General features: G+C 47.9%; 1 protein-coding gene across 1 annotated transcript in view; it reads right to left on the reverse strand.

Annotated features, from left to right (window-relative positions):
* The window catches only part of ldlrad3 (low density lipoprotein receptor class A domain containing 3), an 87,932-nt gene that overhangs the window by 38,994 nt on the left and 27,853 nt on the right, over positions 1–21,085 (reverse strand). The window contains exon 2 of the mRNA XM_039743928.1: positions 9,778–9,924. Coding sequence (XP_039599862.1) covers positions 9,778–9,924 — 147 coding nt within the window. The remainder of the gene's footprint in view (positions 1–9,777; positions 9,925–21,085) is intronic.

A 21,085-nucleotide genomic window follows, 5' to 3' on the forward strand; every position in this document is an offset into this window, starting at 1 on the left:
CACTCGGGCCCCCAACAATGAGGATCTTACGAGCTGATCACCCTCGGGTAATCGCGCCACATGGCCGTAGTGCCGTAACTGACGCTCCCTCTCAATGCAGATCATGTGCCTCATTTGGGACTCCATGAGAAACTCAAAGTCAAACCAGCGGCACCCAAAGATTTTCTGGAGAATCACACATGAAGGAGTCCAGTCCTCGTCTCTGGTCACTGGATAGCGTCCATGTCTCGCAACCAGGGAGCACCAGGACTCGAAAGACTTGGACCTTCGTCCTTTTGCAGATATCAGGAGCGCCACACACCCCTTTATGACCTCATGACCCCCATGCTCTCTCAATCCGTCTAGTGACTTCATATGAAGAGTCACATGAATGTCACTGCCGAGGCCAGTAAACCTCTCGATGACGAGGTCGACACTCTCTCCGCAGACAGACACACTGCTGATGGCCGTGCCCAGGAGGTCATTAAAGGCCTGGCTCTTTGGTGTTTATCAGGACCCTCACAATCACAGACACTCAGACTCCTCACTCAGTCTCTCGAGTTCAGAGCCTCCATGGACTCCGTGAAGATCACTGCATCGTCAGCAAAGTCAAGATCAGGGAATCTTTCTTCACCAACAGATGCCCCCCAGCCACTGGACCCCACGACTCTGCCCAATGCCCAGTCCATACAAGCATAGAACAGAGTAGGAGCAGAACAGACCCCTGACGGACCCCAGAATCAACTGGGAAAAACACAGATGGTCTGCCTCCACTCTGCACAGCACTCACTGTCCCAGTGGACAGGCTGGCCAGGATATCCAGCAACCTCGAGGGGATCCTGCAAACTCTCAGGATGTCCCACATGGCGGCTCGATCAACCGAGTCGAACACTTTGCAAAAATCGACAAAGGCTGCAAAGAAACTCTGCCTATACTTGCGTGTGCGCTCCATGAGAACCCTCAGTGCCAGGATGTGGTCGATGGTAGACTTCTTAGGTGTAAATCCAGACTGTTCTGGTCGTTGGTAGGTGAGCAGGTGATCACGGATCCTATTGAGGACGACCCTAGCAAGGACCTTACCTGACACCGAGAGCAGTGTTATCCCCTGTAGTCCCCCCAATCCAGGCCAACATCCTTCCCTTTCCAGATAAGTCCCGTTTTCCAGTCAGTTGGGATGATGCTAGTCTCCCAAATGGAAGCAAAGATTGCTTGCAGTGCCAGGAGGACAGCCTTACCACCAGCCTGGAGAAGTTCACCCCGGATACCACAGATCCCTGCAACCTTTCCCCCCCTCATACTGGTTCACCACCTGTGCCATCTCAATGAGACTGGGTGGTTCACAGCTAATCGGAGGATTGGCCTCAAGAACCGTAGGACCAGAGATATCCAATGTCCTAGCCGGAGGATCAGCTTTGAACAACTGCTCAGAGTAGCCAGCCCAGCGGGTCACAACTGAAGTGCCATCCGTAAGGACCATCCCATCAGCTGGCCTGACTGCAACTCTCCAAGGAACAGATCCAGATGTGCGTAATTCTTTGATTCCTCTGTAGCTGGACGTGGGTCGCTAGACCACAGATGGTGTGTCACCTGCTCACAGATTCCTCTAACAAACGCATCCTTATCTGCCCTCAGTGCCCTCGCAGCCGTCCTTCTCAGGATGCCATTGAGCCGTGTGCTGCGACTCCTCTCGATGATATCCAGGGTGCCCTGCGAGATGAAACACCTCCTTCTGGGAACACCGATAACACCAACACAATAATCGAATAAGCAACAAGTGAAACAAAAATATAGTATATTGGCATGGGTGGCACACCTAGGCTGGCATCCCTATTGAGATGGGTCCCAGTCCTTTACCTACCAGAGTAATAAGTAGGAAGGAATGATGGCACAAAGTTCCCTTCCTCAGTCAGGAGCTCGGCAGAAGATGCCAATGTGGAAATACACTGATATCTCGGAAGAGGGGTACCAAAGCACCTTACCCAGCCCAGAGATGCAGGGGATGCAACTGATTCGAACTGTGTAGACCCCTGTCATACCCCTCTATGCAATGCCCCTAAGAACACCCGCAGGGCAGGCATGTTGGAGATTGTCATCCGACGGGGCAGCCCCGTTGAGTTCCATGGGCTCCACCAGGGGGTGCTGCAGAGATCCGTGATGCCTACTTTCTGGGGCTTTCTTAAGGGCAATGCCATGGCAACTAAAGGACTCCCGGGCCTCACCCATGTGAGTTGGAGTCGATTGTGGAGGACGGAGAAACGCTACGTTCGTGTGCTCTTGGACTGTCTGGAGCGCCACTTTGTGACATTTCATCTTTCCTCTGAAAGGCGTCCACGTGGTATTTATGGCTCAATAACTTGGATTTACTGTCCGTCTGAGTGCAGGTGAACGCAGTGTAAGCTCGCCTGGGATGAGAGAAGGAGACGAAAAAGAAGAAGAGAAAATAAAAGACGTGCAGTGTGCAAAGTGTTTGCTTGGAATACACTCGTATTTGAACCCCGGTCTTGTGTATATGTGGTTGTGTCAGAGGGTCCCATAATGCCCCTTACAGGTCTCCGGCCACTTTATTAGGTACCCCTTGCTAGCACCGGGTAGGACCCCCTTTTGCCTTCAGAACTCCCATAATTCTTCATGGTGTTGAGTCAAACCTTCAAAAAGGTATGTTGGCCCACATTGACATGATGGCATCACGCCGTTTCTGCAGATTTGCCAGCTACACACCCATAATGTGAATCTGCTGTTCCACCACAGGTGCTCTACTGGTTTGAGATCTGGTGACTGTGGAGGCCATTTTGAGTCCAGTGAACTCATCGTCATGTTCAAGAGACCAGTTGGAGATGATCTGAGCCTTGTGACATGGCGGGTTATCCTGCTGGAAGGAGCCATCAGAAGATGGTGGACATAAAGGGATGGACATGGTCAGCAACAATACATTTAAACGATGCTCAATTGGTATGGGTAGTGTACCCAGAAAATATCGCAGACACCATCACACCACCAGCCAGAATCATTGATACAAGGCAAGATGGATCCCTGCTTTCATGTTGTTGATGCCAAATTCTGACCCCACAGTGTCACAGCTGAAATCGAGACTCGTCAGACCAGGTGACGTTTTTCCAGTTTTCTATTGTCCAGTGTTGGTGAGCCGTGTGAATTGTAGCCACAGCGGCCTGGTGTTATATGACAGGAGTGCCACCCGGGGTGGTCTCCTGCTGCTGTAGCCCCCCACCTGCTTCAAGGTTCGGTGTGTTGTGTGTTCAGAGCTGTTCTTCTGCACACCTCGATTGTAACGAGTGCTGATTTGAGATCCTGTTGCCTTTCTACCAGCTCAAGCCAGTCTGGCCATTCACCTCTGCCCTCTGGCACCCATTGGATATTTTTTTTCCTTTTTTCGGACCACTCTCTGTAAACCCTAGAGATGTTTGGGTGTGAAAATCCCAGTAGATCAGCAGTTTGTGAAATACCCAGAGCTGGCACCACCAGCCATGCCACCACGTTCAGAGTCACTTCAGTCCCTTTTCTTCCCGATTCTGATGCTCAGCTTGAACTTCAGCAGGTCGCCTTGACAACGTCTCCATGCTGTCCTGTGATTGGCTGATTAGAGGCTTTGAACCTAATAAAGTGGCCGCTGAGTGTACAGTATATAATTGCACTCACAGAGTTCCAGTCTCGCCATGCAGTGTAGCGTGTGCTCGCTCCATTGTTTGAGGTCCTGCCGTGGGCTGTCGCTCGGGTGTCTTTTTTTGTTTCTGAATTCTGTGCAGAGACTTTGCAGACAGTAAGAATTCCTTTATTCTTATTATTAGGATTATTTTTATGATTTCACAGGGCTGCACGTGCTTTCTTTCTGGGCGAAGTGGGAGGAGCAAAGGCTCCTTGGAGGCTCATTATGTATGTAAATTAGCCATGTGGCGCTGAGTTATACGGTCACTCCAGAGTCAGTACTCCTAATACTCGCCTTAAGGTCAGCTAGCGTACCCCTCAAATGAAAACACTGCCACGTTTTTGGGGTTTTGTTTTCTAAAAGGCAGGCGTGGTAGCAGGCCGGAGTGCTGATCAGGTGGTGGCACCACACAGCCCTGCTGCCAGCATTAGAGTTCATGCGCATGGCTGCCATGGCTCTGTCATGTCACGCTGGCCTTGCAAAGCATCATGGGCCACTAGGAAAAAAAAATAACAATGTTTGCCTAAGCCCACCACAGGAAGACTTTCCAGGTCAATATTTGTCGAGTAAGGTCACCAGTGGGCAGCCTCGCAGTAAGGAGACCCGGGTTCACTTCCCGGGTCCTCCCTGCGTGGAGTTTGCATGTTCTCCCCGTGTCTGCGTGGGTTTCCTACCACAGTCCAAAGACATGCAGGTTTGGTGCATTGGCGATCCAAAATTGTCCCTGGTGTGTGTGTGTGTGTGTGCCCTGCGGTGGGCTGGCGCCCTGCTCAGGGTTTGTTTCCTGCCTTGTGCCCTGGGTTGGATGGGATTGACCCCCGTGGCTCTGTGTTAGGATATAGCGGGTTGGATAATCAATGGATGGATGGATGGTCACCAGTAAGTGGGAAGCGCTTTGTCGAATTCCGCCGCTCAGCACCATTGGCTCATTACGAAGGGAGAGCTGAACGGGCGCAGCAGACAGACTGGCCGTCAGAAGGCGCTACATGCATTGTGGGACCTGAAGAACATTTGCTCAGTTATTCCACGTTGTGCCTACGGTGACTGGCATACATTTTATCGTTATATAATGGATGGACTCGAATCAACAATCCATGCGTCACTGTGTGTATTATATAAGAGTTGCCATAATAAGTAGCATCACACAGAAGACAACGGGAGGTACACGTGGAGGCAGACATGACAGCGGTATGGAGCAGAAAAGCCAACCTGCCCTGGCACTACAGACTATAATGCCAGTTTTGTGAACTCCTCCAGTGCAGGAAAAGCTTAAAAAGAATGGAAATCTGAACTGGCAGAGCGCTGCTGGTCCTGGCTTGATGCTGCCAGGTGCTGACAAATGGCTCCCGACATCAACCCCCCCACCACCTCGACTTTCGCTTGTTATCTGTCTTGCTGGTCAGATTACAACTGTGGATGAGCTTCAATCCATCAGAGACTCGATGCCATCCACTAAATCATCAGCGGTGCCCCCTTGACACCACAGGACACCCCCCCCTTCAATGTCAAGCCCTCATTTCTTTCACTGTGCCAGCCTCGTGGGCTCTGTGAGTGCAATCAAGTCCGGAAATTCAGTAACACCCCACCGACTTGGATCAGTTCAGTCAGAAGGGCCAGAAGGAGTGGAGTGAAGTCGGCTGCATTGGATTGGTGGGACAATTTCTATTAAATTAATAACAAAAAATGAGCCATAAAGGGAACAGGAAAAAGCAAAGCACGTCTTGGACAGAAGTGTGGCAGGATGACAGGGAGAAAAACGGAACAAAAGTTCAGATCTTGAAAATGAAGAAAGTGTCTCTGAACACTGAGCACGGACTGGCACAGGTGGGCATCTGGGTGAGTATGGGGTGCTGCGCTACCTCTCCTCATTTACAGCTTCAAGCGTAATGCCCTCTACTGAAAATTAAGATCTACTGTTAAAAACTAAAACACGCCATTCTTTACACTGTAAGGCTGACTTATACAGTTAAAAAACAATTATTAAACTAGCCGTGTAAGCCCCCTACTGTAAAACCCGGGGTCCTAGAAACTATTGAAAGCCTCAGAAAAAAAACTGAAATGTTGAGATGTCAGGTAATTGAAAGGAACAACTCTGGGCGTCTCTCTCTTAGGAGGCTTCGTTTTGCCGACGCCTTGCTTGTGTTTCTTCAGAGGTGGAGCCTTAACCCTGACTCCGCCTCTCACTTCCGGGCCGGACAGACAGACACACACACTTCCATACATAGACGTTTATATACACTGTATATAGGATTTGTGTGACTATTAGGCTTATTGTCAAGAACTAGGAGTTTCAAAAGCACTTCAAAAGACGAGGGGGAAATCCTGTCAAAAACCCCGGCTAGAAACAAAAAGGGCTTTGTCAGAAATAAAAGATGTACTCTTCACAAGTACTGCTCTGTAATACTGTGAAGCTGCAAAGAGCACAAAAGATATGCAATGCCCACTAAAGACGATTTCGAAAAGCAAAGAGGGTCCCAAACTGAACCCAAAGAGGGGGCAAAAGAGCAGAGCAGAAAAAAAAAACACAAAGCACAGCAAGAATTTGCAATGAACCGCCATGGGAGACGCCCTCTGCATTTACAGGTCGCGGGTTTTGACAGTTCCTGGTGGTGACTGTCACTTCATTGGGGGACCACCCCCAAAACACAAGGAACGTCAAGACAGGCTTACTGTAGATAAATTAAAACGTAAGGAATGCTGAAGACCAGAAACTGCTCTAGGAATGAGCCTATGGTGACCTGGACTACACTGCCCACCATAACTTGTGGGACAAAGACACAATTGTCCTTGATATCCCCCTCTGTTCCAGATGTTGTGATTAAAGTGCACATTTCATTTAAGGGGATATGCAGACATCTCGGTCACACAACACTTTTCCCTTATAGACCCCCATTTCAGGGTATGGTGCACTGTGGCCCGTGTAGATCCGTAGCTGATATCCCCATGTGTGGCAACAGTGGACAGCGTGACCCGTCGGCCTTCTCCATTGAAGGTGGGCTCTTGTGAGCGTCGTCGACCACATCGAGCTTCGCCGCTTTCTGACCGTTCATAAACTTTAAGTCGAGTTAACATCCTTCAGTGAATTTCTGTCTCTTTCACTCCCTCCATACCTCCGGCTCACTGTGGTGCCATCCTACAGCAGGGGGTCCGTGTTCAGATGACTCGACTAACGGCAGAGCGCTGCTCTCTGTGTGTGTGTGTGTGTGTGTGTGTGTGTGCTGTTCAGATGGCCCAGAAGCCATCGGGACCGGGCTACGCTGTGTCGGCTTCTGTCCCCTGCAGTTCATTTTTACACTTCCTTCCCTTGCCTTCGTTTTTAGCTAAAAGCAGCTTCACTGACAAGTAACAAGACCACTGGGAATTAGCAGCAGCCCAGTGCTGACTGGCACAACTGTTGACAAACTTGCATACGCAGCCACCCGGGCACTTCATGAAGGAGAGAGAGAGGTTGGCAACCCAAAGGAGCATCCCAACTAGCCTAGCAGGAGAAAGAGAGACCCTGCAATGGCGCGCACCTCGAGGAAGTAAAACCCGGGCTCCTCCCTCTGGTAATCAGTTCTATTTTGGACTCTCTTCTGTACTCGATTGTACTGAAACTTTGCCTTTTTTGCCCCCAAACCTTTGTCGTGTGTCAAAGCTCATCAGTCAACCCACAGTCCCTTGCGGTTCATTGAATGCTCTGTCGTTGGTGAGTTTCTCTGGTCTGATTCCTGCATTTTGTGTATTTATTGCATTCTCGATCTTTCTGCACTTTTCTTCATTTGTTCTTTGGATTTGTGTGTCGTTTGCCATTCCATGCCACCCCTGCTGTGCCTTCTGCGCTCCTTTTATCTATAAACGATTGGACGTTTGCCCTCTTGTTTCTAGCCAGGGTTTGACGGTCATTAGTCGGACGTTTGTGCTGAGGAACTCTCTGGTTCACAACACTTTCACGTCTCATTTCACTTTTTCTCCCTGTCCCCATTTTCTGTGTCATCTGGGCAGAAGTGACATGAAGAAGGCCTCGTGTAGGACATGATGTGCCCGTTGTCTATTAGTGTATCCTGTGTGTGTGTGTGTGTTGGACCTCCTCTCTTTATTTTAGGGGCTAGAAATTCATTTTGAGGATTACGTTACCGTCTGACCCCGACATTGTGGTCTCGGACACCGGAGTGGAGATCCGTTAGGGTCTTTGCTGTCTTATTTCTGCTCTTAGTTGTCATTCTCAGCCCCATTTTCACTTTGTAGATTCTCAATCCCCCCAAATAAATTCCTCTCATATTTGCAATTAGGACTCTCAGATGCTGCGGTGGTCATTAGAGCTGCATTCACCTCTGGGGACTTCACCAGTCACCTAGCAGGAGCCCACCACCTCCGCTCAGGGGCTGCGGGTTCAAGTTCACACCACCCTGCACCGAGCAGAGACGCCAGTCCTGGAACCTAATAATAAAATATTAAAAAGGAGAGGCCATCGTCACTCAATTACCGGCTTCTTCTGGCGGGCAGCACGCGTGTGGCATCAGGTGAGGAAGATGAAGGCTGACAGCCAGCATCGTGAAATTCAGGCTTTATCTTTTATTTATTTTATACGCTGCTGGCACCACAACCTAAAAACTGAAAGGTGCACATGGGCTGCTGTGGAAAGGAAAACTCGCGGCCTGCCCAGATTTAGCCTTTCATTAGTAATCACGGGGTAGATGTCGAGCGACCGCCATATAATCCGTGTCGTGGTCTTTAGGCCAATTTGAGAAGCAGGACCGTTAAGTTTGACTTTAGTAGGACAAAATATTTAGCAGGGCTAAAAAATGATAAACCAGGAAAACCTTTTAAGTGTGGAGACAGCAAAGGAGATGCAGGGTGGGTTTACATGTAATGCGGAAAAGTCCAACCTGAAATTTAACAAACAAAAAAGACGCACACCGTAATGAGGTGAGCTCAACACGGGCACAGCACGGCCTGATTGGCACCAATCTCTGCTGTGCCCGCACGTGTTTGTGGGCCATTTGGCTTTTTGATTTAATGCATCCGTCCTGTAAAATGTTGTCCTGGCCGTCTGCATAACATCCTCGCTGGTGTCCCGTGGAAAGATGTGCTGGATCTACTTAGTGTACATTTGAAAACATGATTCATACTTATACAGTGCACTACAATAACATTTGAATTAATTCTGTACTTTGTAATTTCGTTATAGCTATATAAATATAATGTGATCAGCAGTGCTACCATCTACATACATGTAAGCATTAATGTCTTACAGTGAACCCTGCAATGCAAATGTCTCTGTGATTTGCCATTTGGCATGGGATTCATGAAAGCTGTGTTAATGTTTTTGATGCGCCATCTGCTGGAATGACAAATTCAATGCATTTTATTACCACAGAAATATGTGATATGCCATCTGATGGAATGATAAATGTAATGCATGTATTTCTGTTATATTCCATTTGATATGCAATTCATAAAAGGTGTGCTAATGTCTGTGGTGCGCCATCTGTTGGAATGGAAACTGCAATGCATTTTATTACCACAAAAATATGTGATATGCCATCTGATGGAATGATAAATGTAATGCATGTTATTACTAAAAATGTTTGTGATGTACCATCTGTGGGAATGACAGAAACATAGTAAAGGGACAGACACACAGACAGACACACAGACAATTATTTTATGAAGATGGACTAGCTGTGCTATCTGTATAAGACGGGTTCAAATATAAGTAATCAATGTTGATCTCAGCATTAACATTTACAGTGCAATGCAAGATTATGTGAAAAGACAACTTCCACTCAGTGATTAATACAATGTACAAAACATGTCTGTGTTATATACCGTTTGGTATGGGATTCATAAAGGCGGTGTTAATGCATGATAGATAGATAGATAGATAGATAGATAGATAGATAGATAGATAGATAGATAGATAGATAGATAGATAGATAGATGGATGGATGGGGTGAAAGGCACTATATAATAGATAGATAGATAGATAGATAGATAGATAGATAGATAGATAGATAGATAGATAGATAGATAGATAGATAGATGGAGTGAAAGGCACTATATAATACACAGACAAATCAAACATCTTATGCTCTTTCACATTCACAGTCTATGAGAATTCATAAGAAGATCTGAAGAGACAGCAGGACACTCACGGCAGGCTCGTTCGTCACTTTCGTCAAAGCAGTCCGGTAGCCCGTCACACTGCCAGCCCCCAGGGATGCACTTTCCATCTCCACACATAAAATTCCCTGGAATGTTGCACTCGGTTGTGAAATTATTTCCAGGGAGCAGTTGGCTTTCTGAAAGAGAAAACAGAAGACCGAATGGCCGCAGTGAATTCAGACTCGTCAGATTTGCAAACACAAAGAGACAACAACAACCAGCAGAAAGCAGCTGGCATAAAGCGCCTTTCTAGACGGTTGACCATTTACAATTCTGTTGATTTCATTGCAAGATGGCAGCAAGGAAGGAGCTGAGCCTGGATGGGGTGCCAGTCTTCCTCAGCACAAGTCGTGTAGACGGCCATGAAGTCCACTCATCGTTTCTTACGGGAGTTCAGTAAACGTGGCAGCCGTGTCACCTGCTGATGAGCATCGTTCTCTCATTTGCCCACAGTATTTTATTTCTACTTATTATGTTAGTTGCTCTTCCTTTTCATGATGTGTTCTTGCTTTTTATTTTCACTATCATGTTCTTTAATATTTTTTGGCCTTGTCCTTTGTTTCCAACGCCTGCCAGCGTAAGGTGGCAGAGACCCCCCCTGGTTAGTCCCTAAACAATCGAGGAGACCAGACATCCGTATGGGAAAACCAAAGTGCTCATTCAAGATGTCCTTGGCATCACTGGAGAAATGCCAGAAGTTGATGATCACTTCACATACCTCAGCCATCTGCCCAAAAAGACAACCACTGAGGAGGGAGCTCAAACATCTCGTCCTTCTCGGTGGAGAGCCACAGTACCCACCAGGAGCTGCTCTTATGTCACCAATAGTGCCCTCGTTTCTGATCCCTCTGATAACTTCAATACTAAACCACGAGCCCCCTGGGCAGTCGAAAACTGCTGGACTCCATGTAGGAAGTGCCCGCCATCTACAGAGGTGACCCAGGGAGCCCGTCTGGGCCTTTGAGACCAAAGGCCATTGCAGGACCCTGCCACACGGACCCCTCAGTTTGTGTTCGGCCTGGGGTCCCATATTTGTCCATATTCACCTTGTCTAAAGGCAGCTTTCACCCCCCCTCCCCAGCCTTTGCCCCCTTCTTCCTCTCCTATGTCTCTGCCCTTCTCTGCCCACCTTACAGCCGAGACGTTCTGCCTTTAATCTTCTTGCTTTGAATGTTTTTTGGGTTTTCCTTCTTTGCAGATGCAGACTGACCCACCGTATTCTATTTCATTTTATATAGCGCCTTTCACTAATGTCGTACTTCCAGTTCCCTGATCCTGTTCACAAGTCTGTCTGATCACCACACACACACACACTCTCTCTGAGGTCCTAGTTCAGTCATCAATCCTGACCCCCAGATATCCCCTCCGCTCAGGACCCCCACAGCCCCCCCTTACCATCCACTCACATACAAAACAAAACTGAAAAAAGACCAAAACGAATAAGCCAAAGTCAACCAGAAAAAGAAAAAGAAATGCTGATGAGCTTCTGTGGGCCGCCCTCTCATCACGGAGGTCCGGAATGTTCCTTTCGGCATCTCCATAATTATGCAACCGCTCCGTTCCTCAGTGCGAATGCCCCAGATTCCGTCTTTGCGGGAGGCCATGGTGCCACCTGAACGCCTTGTCGTTTTTTGGTTTTTTTTTTTTGAAAGATTTTAGTCAAAGCGCCATTTGCTTACCAGCGGGGGTCCCATCTTAAAGAGCGCAGACTGCAGGAGGAGCCGACAAATCCACAGCGACAAGTAACAGAAATAAAAAAGGGAGGAAAGCGCGAGGGAACACGAGGGAAGATGAAGACGGAGAGAACTCAGAATGTCTGAGGACGTGTTGACAAAAAAAAGGAAAATGAAATTAAATGAACGGGTGGCACAGCACTGCTTCACGGGGCCAGGGACTCGGGTTCAACGCTCACGGAGTATGCAAGCCGTCCTCAACAGATCTGTGCGGCTGCCCTCCACCCACATCTTTAAGTCGGGCTGATAGAATGAGGGGGGGTGTAGTGGGTGTTGTGGGTGGGTGAGTGAGTGTGCCCAGCAATGGACTGGCAACATTTCCAATGCCCAGAGCTTTTTGGTTTACTCTCACTGGGCAAATGATTAGCAACCCCTGCCCGCCTGCTTACCTGTGCAGCCAATCAAGTGAGGTCAGGTCAGCCTGCACTGGTATGGCACGCCCACCACATGACAAAACAGCTCGTGATCCTGGTGGGCATCCCCCCAGGCCAACACGTGGTCCAGTCCCACCCTCCGTAAATGACCCTCTATCTGCCGCAGCCAGGTGTTATGTGGGTGTCCCCTTGGCCTGGTCCAGCCTATCAGGTCCTCAACAATGAGCCGGATCACCCTCGGGTAATCGTGCCACATGGCTGTAGTGGCATAACGGACACTCCCTCACAATGTAGGTCATGTGCCTCATTCAGGACTCCATGAGGGACGCAACGTCAAACCAGCAGCCCCTAAGGACCCTCTGAAGAGACACACATGAAGGAGTCCAGTCTTCATCTCAGGTCACTGGATAGTGTCCATGTCTCGCAAACAGGAAGCACCAGGACTCTAAAGACTTGGACCTTTGTCCTTTTACAGATATCAGGAGGGGACGCCACACACCCCTTTAAGGTGACCCCATGACCCCCTCATGCTCTCCCAATCCGTCTACTGACTTCATTTGTAGCCAAGCAAGTGACAGCAGCAGCACAACACACAGACAGTCAGGCCCACGCAGGTCAGGAGCTTCACTTCATGTTCACCTCAAATACCAGAATGGGAAAAAATGGGACTTGGAGTGCGGCATGACTGTTGGTGCCAGTTGGACCAGTTTGAGTATTTCTGTATCACGATGGCCTCCAGAGGTTACCAAGCACGTCCATTGAGTGGCATACATGACAGGGGTCAGAGGAGAAGGGCCAGAGTGCCCTTAGTTCACATAACCAACTGTAGTGATCAGAAAATCATCTCAGAACGCACAACACGTCAATCTTTGACAGCTGAAGACCACCCTGGGGTGTCCACTCCTGTCAGCCAAGAACAGAAAGCGGACACTGCAGTGGGCGCAGAATCACCAACACTGGCCAATACTGATGAATCTCGATGGCTGCTGAGGTTCACACATGGTGGGCACCAGCAGCACGAACCCATGTACCTACATGTAACCCATGTTATCGTGACTACCAGCGGCATCGGGTTCAAGAGGCTCCCAAAATGGAAGAGGGAGTGTGGGGACCACCTTCACCGTCACTTGCCGTACTGGCACAAAATGGCTGCCGTCTCATCAGATCCCAGATGGATGCCGCACATTGGTGGTGGTGGATGAAGTGGCTCCCCACTCTCTGCGCTTTGAGTGGTGAGAAAGGCGCTATACAAATGTAACGTGGTCTTCTTCTTCTTCTTGTAGCTCCACTCCTGTCTGTAGATCTTGTCATTAAGACCCCTCGGCTCATCCCCTCTCTCTACTCCTAAACTCTTTCATAGTTCTGCGGGTACTCCATCCAGGCCTGTTGACTTTCCATTCTTCCTTCTGTTCAGTGCCCCCCTGCACTTCCTCCGTTCTTCTTCTCGGTACTCGCCCTTCACTTGGGATTCGGTCCCCAACTTCTACTACATGTAGATCTCCAGACTTTATATTTTCTATTAGATCTTCTTCCACTGCGTTATTTTACTTTAATAAACGCCACGTTGCTCTTACATTTCTATACTTTGCCTTTAGATCTGAAGCGACCAAAGTCACAAGGTAAGCACAGGGCGCCTGGCGTAGCGGAGATCGCTGCTATCTTCATCAAATGGGTCATCAGGTGGGGGGGGTGACACCACAGGGTGGTAATAAGTAAGATATCACCATTAAACCAAAAGATGTATCTGCCACCATGTGACTTTCGTCAATAATGGGTCCTGACTGACCCTAAATGGGTCGTGGGTTGGTTGGCACCTTTTGGGTCACGTGGTGTCCTGACTCACCGTCATATTCAATCTGAAAGGGTCACTTATGGTTTGACTGTCGACAGCCATCCTCCAAGGGAGACCACCCACCTGGCAAAGGAGGGCAAGACTGAATAGTTTAAGGCTTAGGATGTTCTTGGAGACCAAAGTAGGATTTAGCTGTGGGCTCCCATAAGCCGTTCAAATGGGTGACCCTTCGTGGACTACTGAGGGGTGACCGCCAGCATAAGGTGCGAGAGAGAAGACCAATGTAGTAACAAACGTGGTGCGTCTCACTCATCCAACCATAATACACGGCTGTCTGGAGGGGGGGGGGCTCCAGAATACCACATAATTCTGCGCCGCAGGAAGAGCTGGTAGAACAGGAGGAGATCTGGGTGTCAGACTGGTGTCCAAGATGGACCAAAGCTGACTCTGCCCCTCCAGATGGTTCCACTGCTACATACCACTACCCATTAGTAGGCACTGCCACTTGGACTCGGTCATCAGAGGCTGGGAGACTGCCAGCCAAGCCCAGCGAGTGCCCACCTCTTAACACACTATCATGCCCAGTCAGCACTAAGAGGCCGCACATTAAAATTTCATGTGGTAGCGGTGAGCTGGCAGCTGAGCAGCACTCTGATCTCTCGCTGTTACCCCCCCGATGATGTATCCTGTTACTAGGGGCTCCATTTAACTGCTCGAAGAAAAATAAAAAACAATGAAAAGAAATGTGGTGGCCATGCAGGGTGAGGCGGGTGGGCATACACTGCAAAGCCCAAGGTGTCACTCCACCTGCTGGCTTTCACATTACAGCTGTAATGGACATCAGGAGAGCGTCCACTCTAGAGGGGTCCGCTTGAGGAGGAAGTCAAACGATAAAACTGATGGAAATCTGACCACAATACAAAGTCATAGCGCCCAGCCACGCAAGTCACTTCACGTTATCGAGATACCAATGAGTGACCCTTTACGGTCAATGACTTCAGGATGTAAAGGTGCAGAATACAACAAAATGGTGCCCCCTAGGGGCGAAGTGGACAAAGTGCTGCCAGTGCAAAATGGGCTACCTGCCTGCCAGAGCTCTCATTATGGAAACCGTTAAGTGTGAAGAACGTGAGGATGGCGTCCACTCTGGAAAGGAGTCTGACTGAGAAAACTGAAGGGGCAGCCGACTGAAAAACACAGAGTCACGGGTTCAATGCCCATCACAATCTTGACGTCTGCTCATATTATAAAAACACAGAAAGCAATTTGGGGTGGTCACGTCACGAGATAAGCGCATTTGGGGCAGGGAGAGGTTGTGCAGAGTTTATAGTATATAGCGCCTTTCCATAGAATTGTGAAGGACCAGCGTTAACTGCTGTGGTACCCTTCAAGTAATAACATCGATAGTTATTGAGGAGGCATCTAAATGTGCCATCCTGCCTCAGAACAAAGGGTGCCAAACTTGAGGATGCTCCCCCTGTCGTCTGCTATCCCCCTCTGCCCCTCTCACTATTATTTACTTGTAAACAAGCTGGGCCTACTGACCCCTGCTGGCCTATCTTTAGCCACACTGGCTCTACAAGTTTCCAATTTCAGGTGGGCACAAACAGCTGGGGTTGTACCCTGACATTTGCCAGTCCTCTGCTCTTCAAGACCTAGGTGCCCCCTCACTAGATAGGCGCCCCGTTACAATGTTCATAGACACTGTGATGTTATGTAGCGACTTCAGACAGACCATCCACAATGGAAAGTCACCAGATAAAAACTGAGGGTGACAAGAAGTTCAGAACGCACAGCTGGCTCAATACATCTGTGCAATTTACTACAATATAAACAGACACCTTTATTTAATATATAGCGCCTTTCCTTAGTGCCTACACAAGTATGTGTATCATCAGCATACAAACTGGCAAAGAGAATCCCCCTTAATAAAAGGATAAGAGTCTGTGTGTCTATCCTGTTGCAATGAATCTGTCATGCCAACAGATGGCACATCACAAACAGTAAAACTGCTTTTATGAATCCCATACCAAATGGCATATAACAGTGACATTGCATATTTGTAGTAATAAAATGCAGTTAGTCATTCCAACAGATGGTGCAAACAGTAACACTTCTTTAACTGTAAGAATTCTGTAATAAAATGCACTGCATTTGTCATTCCAACAGATGGCATATCACAAACATCTGTAGTAATAAAATGCACTGTTTGCCATTCTAACAGATGGCGCATCACAAACATTAAAACTTCTTTTATGAATCTCATAACAAATAGCATATTGCAGAGACAAATGCATTGCATTTCTCATTCCAACAGATGACGCATCACAAATATTAACACTGCTAATGACACATAACAGAGACATGTGTGTTACATTTTTCATTCCAACAGATGATGCATCACAAATACTAACACTTCTTTTACAAATCCCATATTAAATGGCATAAAACAGAGACATATGCATTCCATTGGTTATTTTAATTGACTGAGCATCACAAACATTTGTAGCAATGCATTCTATTACTACATACATTACAAATTACATTACAAATTACAAATTACATTCCAACAGATGGTGCACTGCAAACGTTGATTACGTAGAACTCACATCTGTCTCAATATATCTGTACGATTTGCTACAATATAAACAGACACCTTTACATTATATAGCACCTTTCTTTAGTGAGTACACAAGTGGATCATCCACATGCAAACTGGTAAAGAGAATCCACCTTTATAAAAACATAAGCTTTGTCTCTGCCATTCCAACAGATGGCACATCGCAAGCATGTGTAGTAATAAAATGCATCGCATTTGTCATTCCAACAGATGGCGCACCACAAACGTGAAGACTGCCTTTACAAACCCCATACCAACGGACGGTGAATAACAAACATTTCTAGTCACGTCTTTTACTACTACAAATATTTCTGATGTGCAAAATGCTGGAATGACAAACTGCATGCATTTTATTGCTACGTGGATTACAAAAACATTCCAACAGATGGTACACTGCAAACATTAACGCTGATTACTTAGAGCTCATATCTGTCTCATTACATCTGCACAATTTGCTAAAATATTAACAGACACCTTGGTATTATATAGTGCCTTTCTTTAGTGACCACACACAGTATGTGTGTCATCAGCATACAAACGGGTAAAGAGAATAAGAGAATGAGGGAACAGATGGAGAATCGGGTCACAGGTCAGAACCTGTAAAGTCTCCTGGGACGGTGTTTACTGCTGAAAGGCGCTACACACCCGGAACACGAGTCCAAGATGGGGACGGAATTGGAAAGCCTGAGGTTTACAGGCCAGTGCCTTAGCAAAGGGGCCACAGGGGGTCTCTTTCACAAATATTTACTGTACGTTCAGAGAAACAGGTCACACTGCCCCCTGGTGGCCTCTGTTTCCAGGCCAGCACAAGGGTTCCCCTTTTCAGGTGGGCACACGGTGCTGGAGTTAAGCCCTGACATTAGCATCAACCCACTGATATTTCAGCCCCTCACTGAATAGTTTCAATATAAAGAGACTTGTTATATAGCGCCTTTCTTCAGTGACTTTGCATGTATGTGTGTCAGAGGCACACAGGCCACTAAGGTGACTCAGAGGTGGAGATTGGACTGGGAAGTTTGAAGGTGGCAGTCCAGTCAGTGCCTTAACCACTAAGCCACAGTGTGGGACTAACCAAGTGAGACATGGCATCAAGTCTGACACTGTGACTGATGGGTGCTGTTTACCAATCAAGTTGAAAAAACAGGGGCAGAGGAGGTGGCCAACCCACCCGGTCACTGCTTGACGTCACTAGCTGTGCGTAGGTGGGTGGCCATCTGCCAGTCCATCCATTTTCCTGTTTGTGCCCACAGTCAAACCCACCAACACTGTGCATAAGGCAGGAACAAACCTTGAATGGGATGCCACTCCTTCACCAGTCACAGTGACCCATAGTGGAGTGACCAAGTCATCTGGCCAAGTGTCACAGAGATGTGGCAGAGTGCATAAGAAAGGAGCTATACAAGTAAAATGGGTTATTATTAATAATGCATGCAGCCTTAACCTAAATAAACCTTGGACTTCAATGTTTTGTTTGGTGAATGCGTAAGGCGCTATATTGAATGACCACATTGAGATTCCAGGGTGCAGTCTAAGGGACAATAGAGCAGCATAGAGAGGATGGGGACTGAACTGGGAACCAGGCACCCTGGCACTGGCAGCCCAGTTTGATACAGTACTGTGCCCATGACTGTATGCATTCATGATGACCTGGAGAGCACAACATTAAAGGGGGGGGCACAGGGTGGCACTTGGTATACCATAACTGAGCCAGACACTAACCAGTCTGCCCATTTTTTTTTCTCTGTCAAAGTCAAATCTGCTCTCCAAAATAAAAAAAAAAACAAACAGACGCCAGTTTGGGTTGTGCTAGTGCCAGGGCTCCTCTTCGCTTTCTACCATCTGCCAGTTTAGGCGGCAACTTCTTCTATTCACAAATTCTGTTTTGGCTGCCAAATGTGTGTGTGTTTTTTTAGTGTTAGTTACGTCTGGTATGTAATTCCTCTGGGGCTGGCATGCTTGTGCCAGATGTGAACGAGGGACGATGATACCATGGGTGCCCAACGCTTAAGGGTGGCCAGAAAGCAGGGGCTGCTGAGGGTAGGTTGGGCACCAACGGGTCTCACACACTGACTCCTTGCTCCTCACCAATGTGTCCTGATGCCCGACTTGAATTAACAATGAACTCTGGTCAGCTGTTTGAGTGAGGAATTAAGGGGGCAATTACTTTTTCACACGAAAATTAAACTGATGGGACCTTACGCGGCTTCTGGTGATGGGGGATGTCAGACTTACTGACTGCAGTTGCCGACCTCGTCGGATCAAAACATCGCTGGCCGTGTGACATTTACCGACTGTGTGACAACTTTCCTGATATTTGTTTGTGACAAGTGGCCCGACGGTGCCCGTGCTGCATGGAGGGCTCGGCCATAATCGCTGTCTTTTCTTCCTTTTTTCCATTCTCTCTAAAACATCAGACATCCGACAGAGGAGCTTATCTTCTGTTTGGGGGGTCCAAAGCCCCCATGTTCCTTAATTCTTGTCATTGCATCCTATGCCTTGTATATCTGGGTGGGCACTCGTTGGCTGTCAGCCCTCACATACACACAGTGCCACCCCTACGACTAAAGAGAAAACCAAACCTGTTTGAGGGGCGAGTCGCAGACTAGCAGGTGTGGGTCATTGGGGATGTCACACTAGGTGACAGGAGGTGACGACTGAGTAAATGAAGGCAACGAGTGAAAATCACTGGAAATGTCACATAATGTCACCTGGCCTTGGCACCAGCACTTCACAGTATGAAGCAGCAACTTGGAAATGGAGGATTGCTTTCCTTTATCTAATACTAGCAAAATACCCGCACTTGGCAGCGGCGAAGTACTGCCTTAAAATTTTCATTAAGAAGAAAAGTAAACCTTTTTAAACTGAGGGAACAGTGGGCCCGGTCCTGGGTTCAAACCCTGGCTTGTGTTGACTGTGGACTGGCTGTGGGTGTGCTGCCCTGGCGTCCTGTCCGAGATGGGCTCCCTCATCAATCCCGGTGGGACTGGCACCACCCCTCCCCCCACCAAGGCCGTGTAATAGAATGAGCGACTTTAGGAAATGAAGGGATGAATAATTTAATACATGCGGATGGAGGGGATGCCCCGAAGGTGCCACGGACGTCAAGGAGTTTAATGGCTTGGGTTTTTACCTAAATAGCAGATGAGTGTCCTCGACGTCATCGCCCCGGCTAAAAGCTCCTGGGCATGGCATTTTAAAGAGCTCAAGTGCTTCTGAGAAAAATGAAGAACATTAGCGGTGAAGGAGAAGAAGAAGAAGAGGAGGAAAGACGATCCCTGCTGGGGCAAACTGAAAAAAATGAACAGAGGAGAGAGCAACGGAGGAGAGGAGCTGAATTGATTGAATATGAAAGCCATTTACCTCGATTTCTGTTCTTAATAATTCAGCCTGGCACCACTGGGCCCACCAGCTCACCGTAGCCCGGGGTTCGTTCTGCTATTTGTTTGTTAATTTATCATCCATTCCTTATGTGTCTCAACTGTTTCTGCACATACAGTATGTCCTCACTCTTCATAGCGTAGTCGGCAAGATAGGCTGGCAGAGTGAACAGCTTCATCGTCCCCATTGTGTCTCCCCCTACCCCATAGCCATTAATGTTGAAGCTCAAGGGTTTATGAGCCGCCTATTAAAAGGTTCAAATGGCCTGAGGCTCATCAGCACCATAGTAGGCCAAAGGGTGGACCCCGGGAAAGAAGAATGGCAGTGGCGGGTGTCCACTTCTGAAGTCACGATAAGGAAATACCAAAGAGCTTGAGTTTCAACAAATCTCAGATTTATAGCACCTTACGCGGTGAAACTCCAATAGCAACAATATCTGAGAGCACATTTCATAGACATCAGAAAACAAACGACCAGCTTCTCATGCACTCTGCTTTGTGACTGGTTGGAGCCCACCCTGGCAGCAACGGGCACAAGGCAGAAATTAACTATGGCTTTGACCCGAGTCCATCACCTGCCACGCACACAATCGGGCATCCATCGACTTGCAAAACCTACCCAAACCTTAAAGCCTGATCAGGACACACACACACACACGCACACACACACAGCAGTCAACAGTCCTCTAGTGTCCAAGCTCCATTACTGATGGGACCCCCTGACTACATCGCCCTCTAGTGTCTGCACTCTCATACTAATGGCTTTGCTGACTACACCACCTTCTGGTGTCAGAACTCTTGATGGCCCACCTGGATAGCAGCCCCTTGTCCTTCAGAGTATCAGCTCTGTAACTGACGGCATCCCTGACTACGTCACACTCTGGTGACTCAATTCTCTTACTGATGTCATCTGTGACTATATTGTCTTGCATTGTCTGATCTCTGTCACTAGTGGTAGCTATTCCTACATCGCCCTCTATTGTCCAAGCCTCATTACTGATGGGACCCCCTGACTACTTCACCCTCTAGTGGCCGAGCTCTGTTAGTTAACTGTACCCATTCCTACATCGCCCTCTAGGGACTCACCTCTGATATGGACGGTACCCTTAGCTACATCGCCCTCTAGTGATCAAGCTCTCTTACTGACGGTAGCTATTCCTACATCGCCCTCTAGAGTCTCAACTCTAATACTGACAGCACCTCTAACTACGTCGCCCTCTTGTGTCCAAACTTCACTACTGATGGGACCCCTGACTACTTCACCCTCTGGTGGTAGAGCTCTGTTACTGGCTGTACCCATTTTTACATCACCCTCTAGTGACTCAACTCTCTTACTGATGTCACCTATGACTATATTGTCCTTCATTGTCTGATCTCTGTCACTAATGGTATCCAAATATAC

Source organism: Polypterus senegalus, chromosome 1, assembly GCF_016835505.1.
Source record: "Polypterus senegalus isolate Bchr_013 chromosome 1, ASM1683550v1, whole genome shotgun sequence".
NCBI classification, from domain to species: Eukaryota; Metazoa; Chordata; class Cladistia; order Polypteriformes; family Polypteridae; genus Polypterus; species Polypterus senegalus.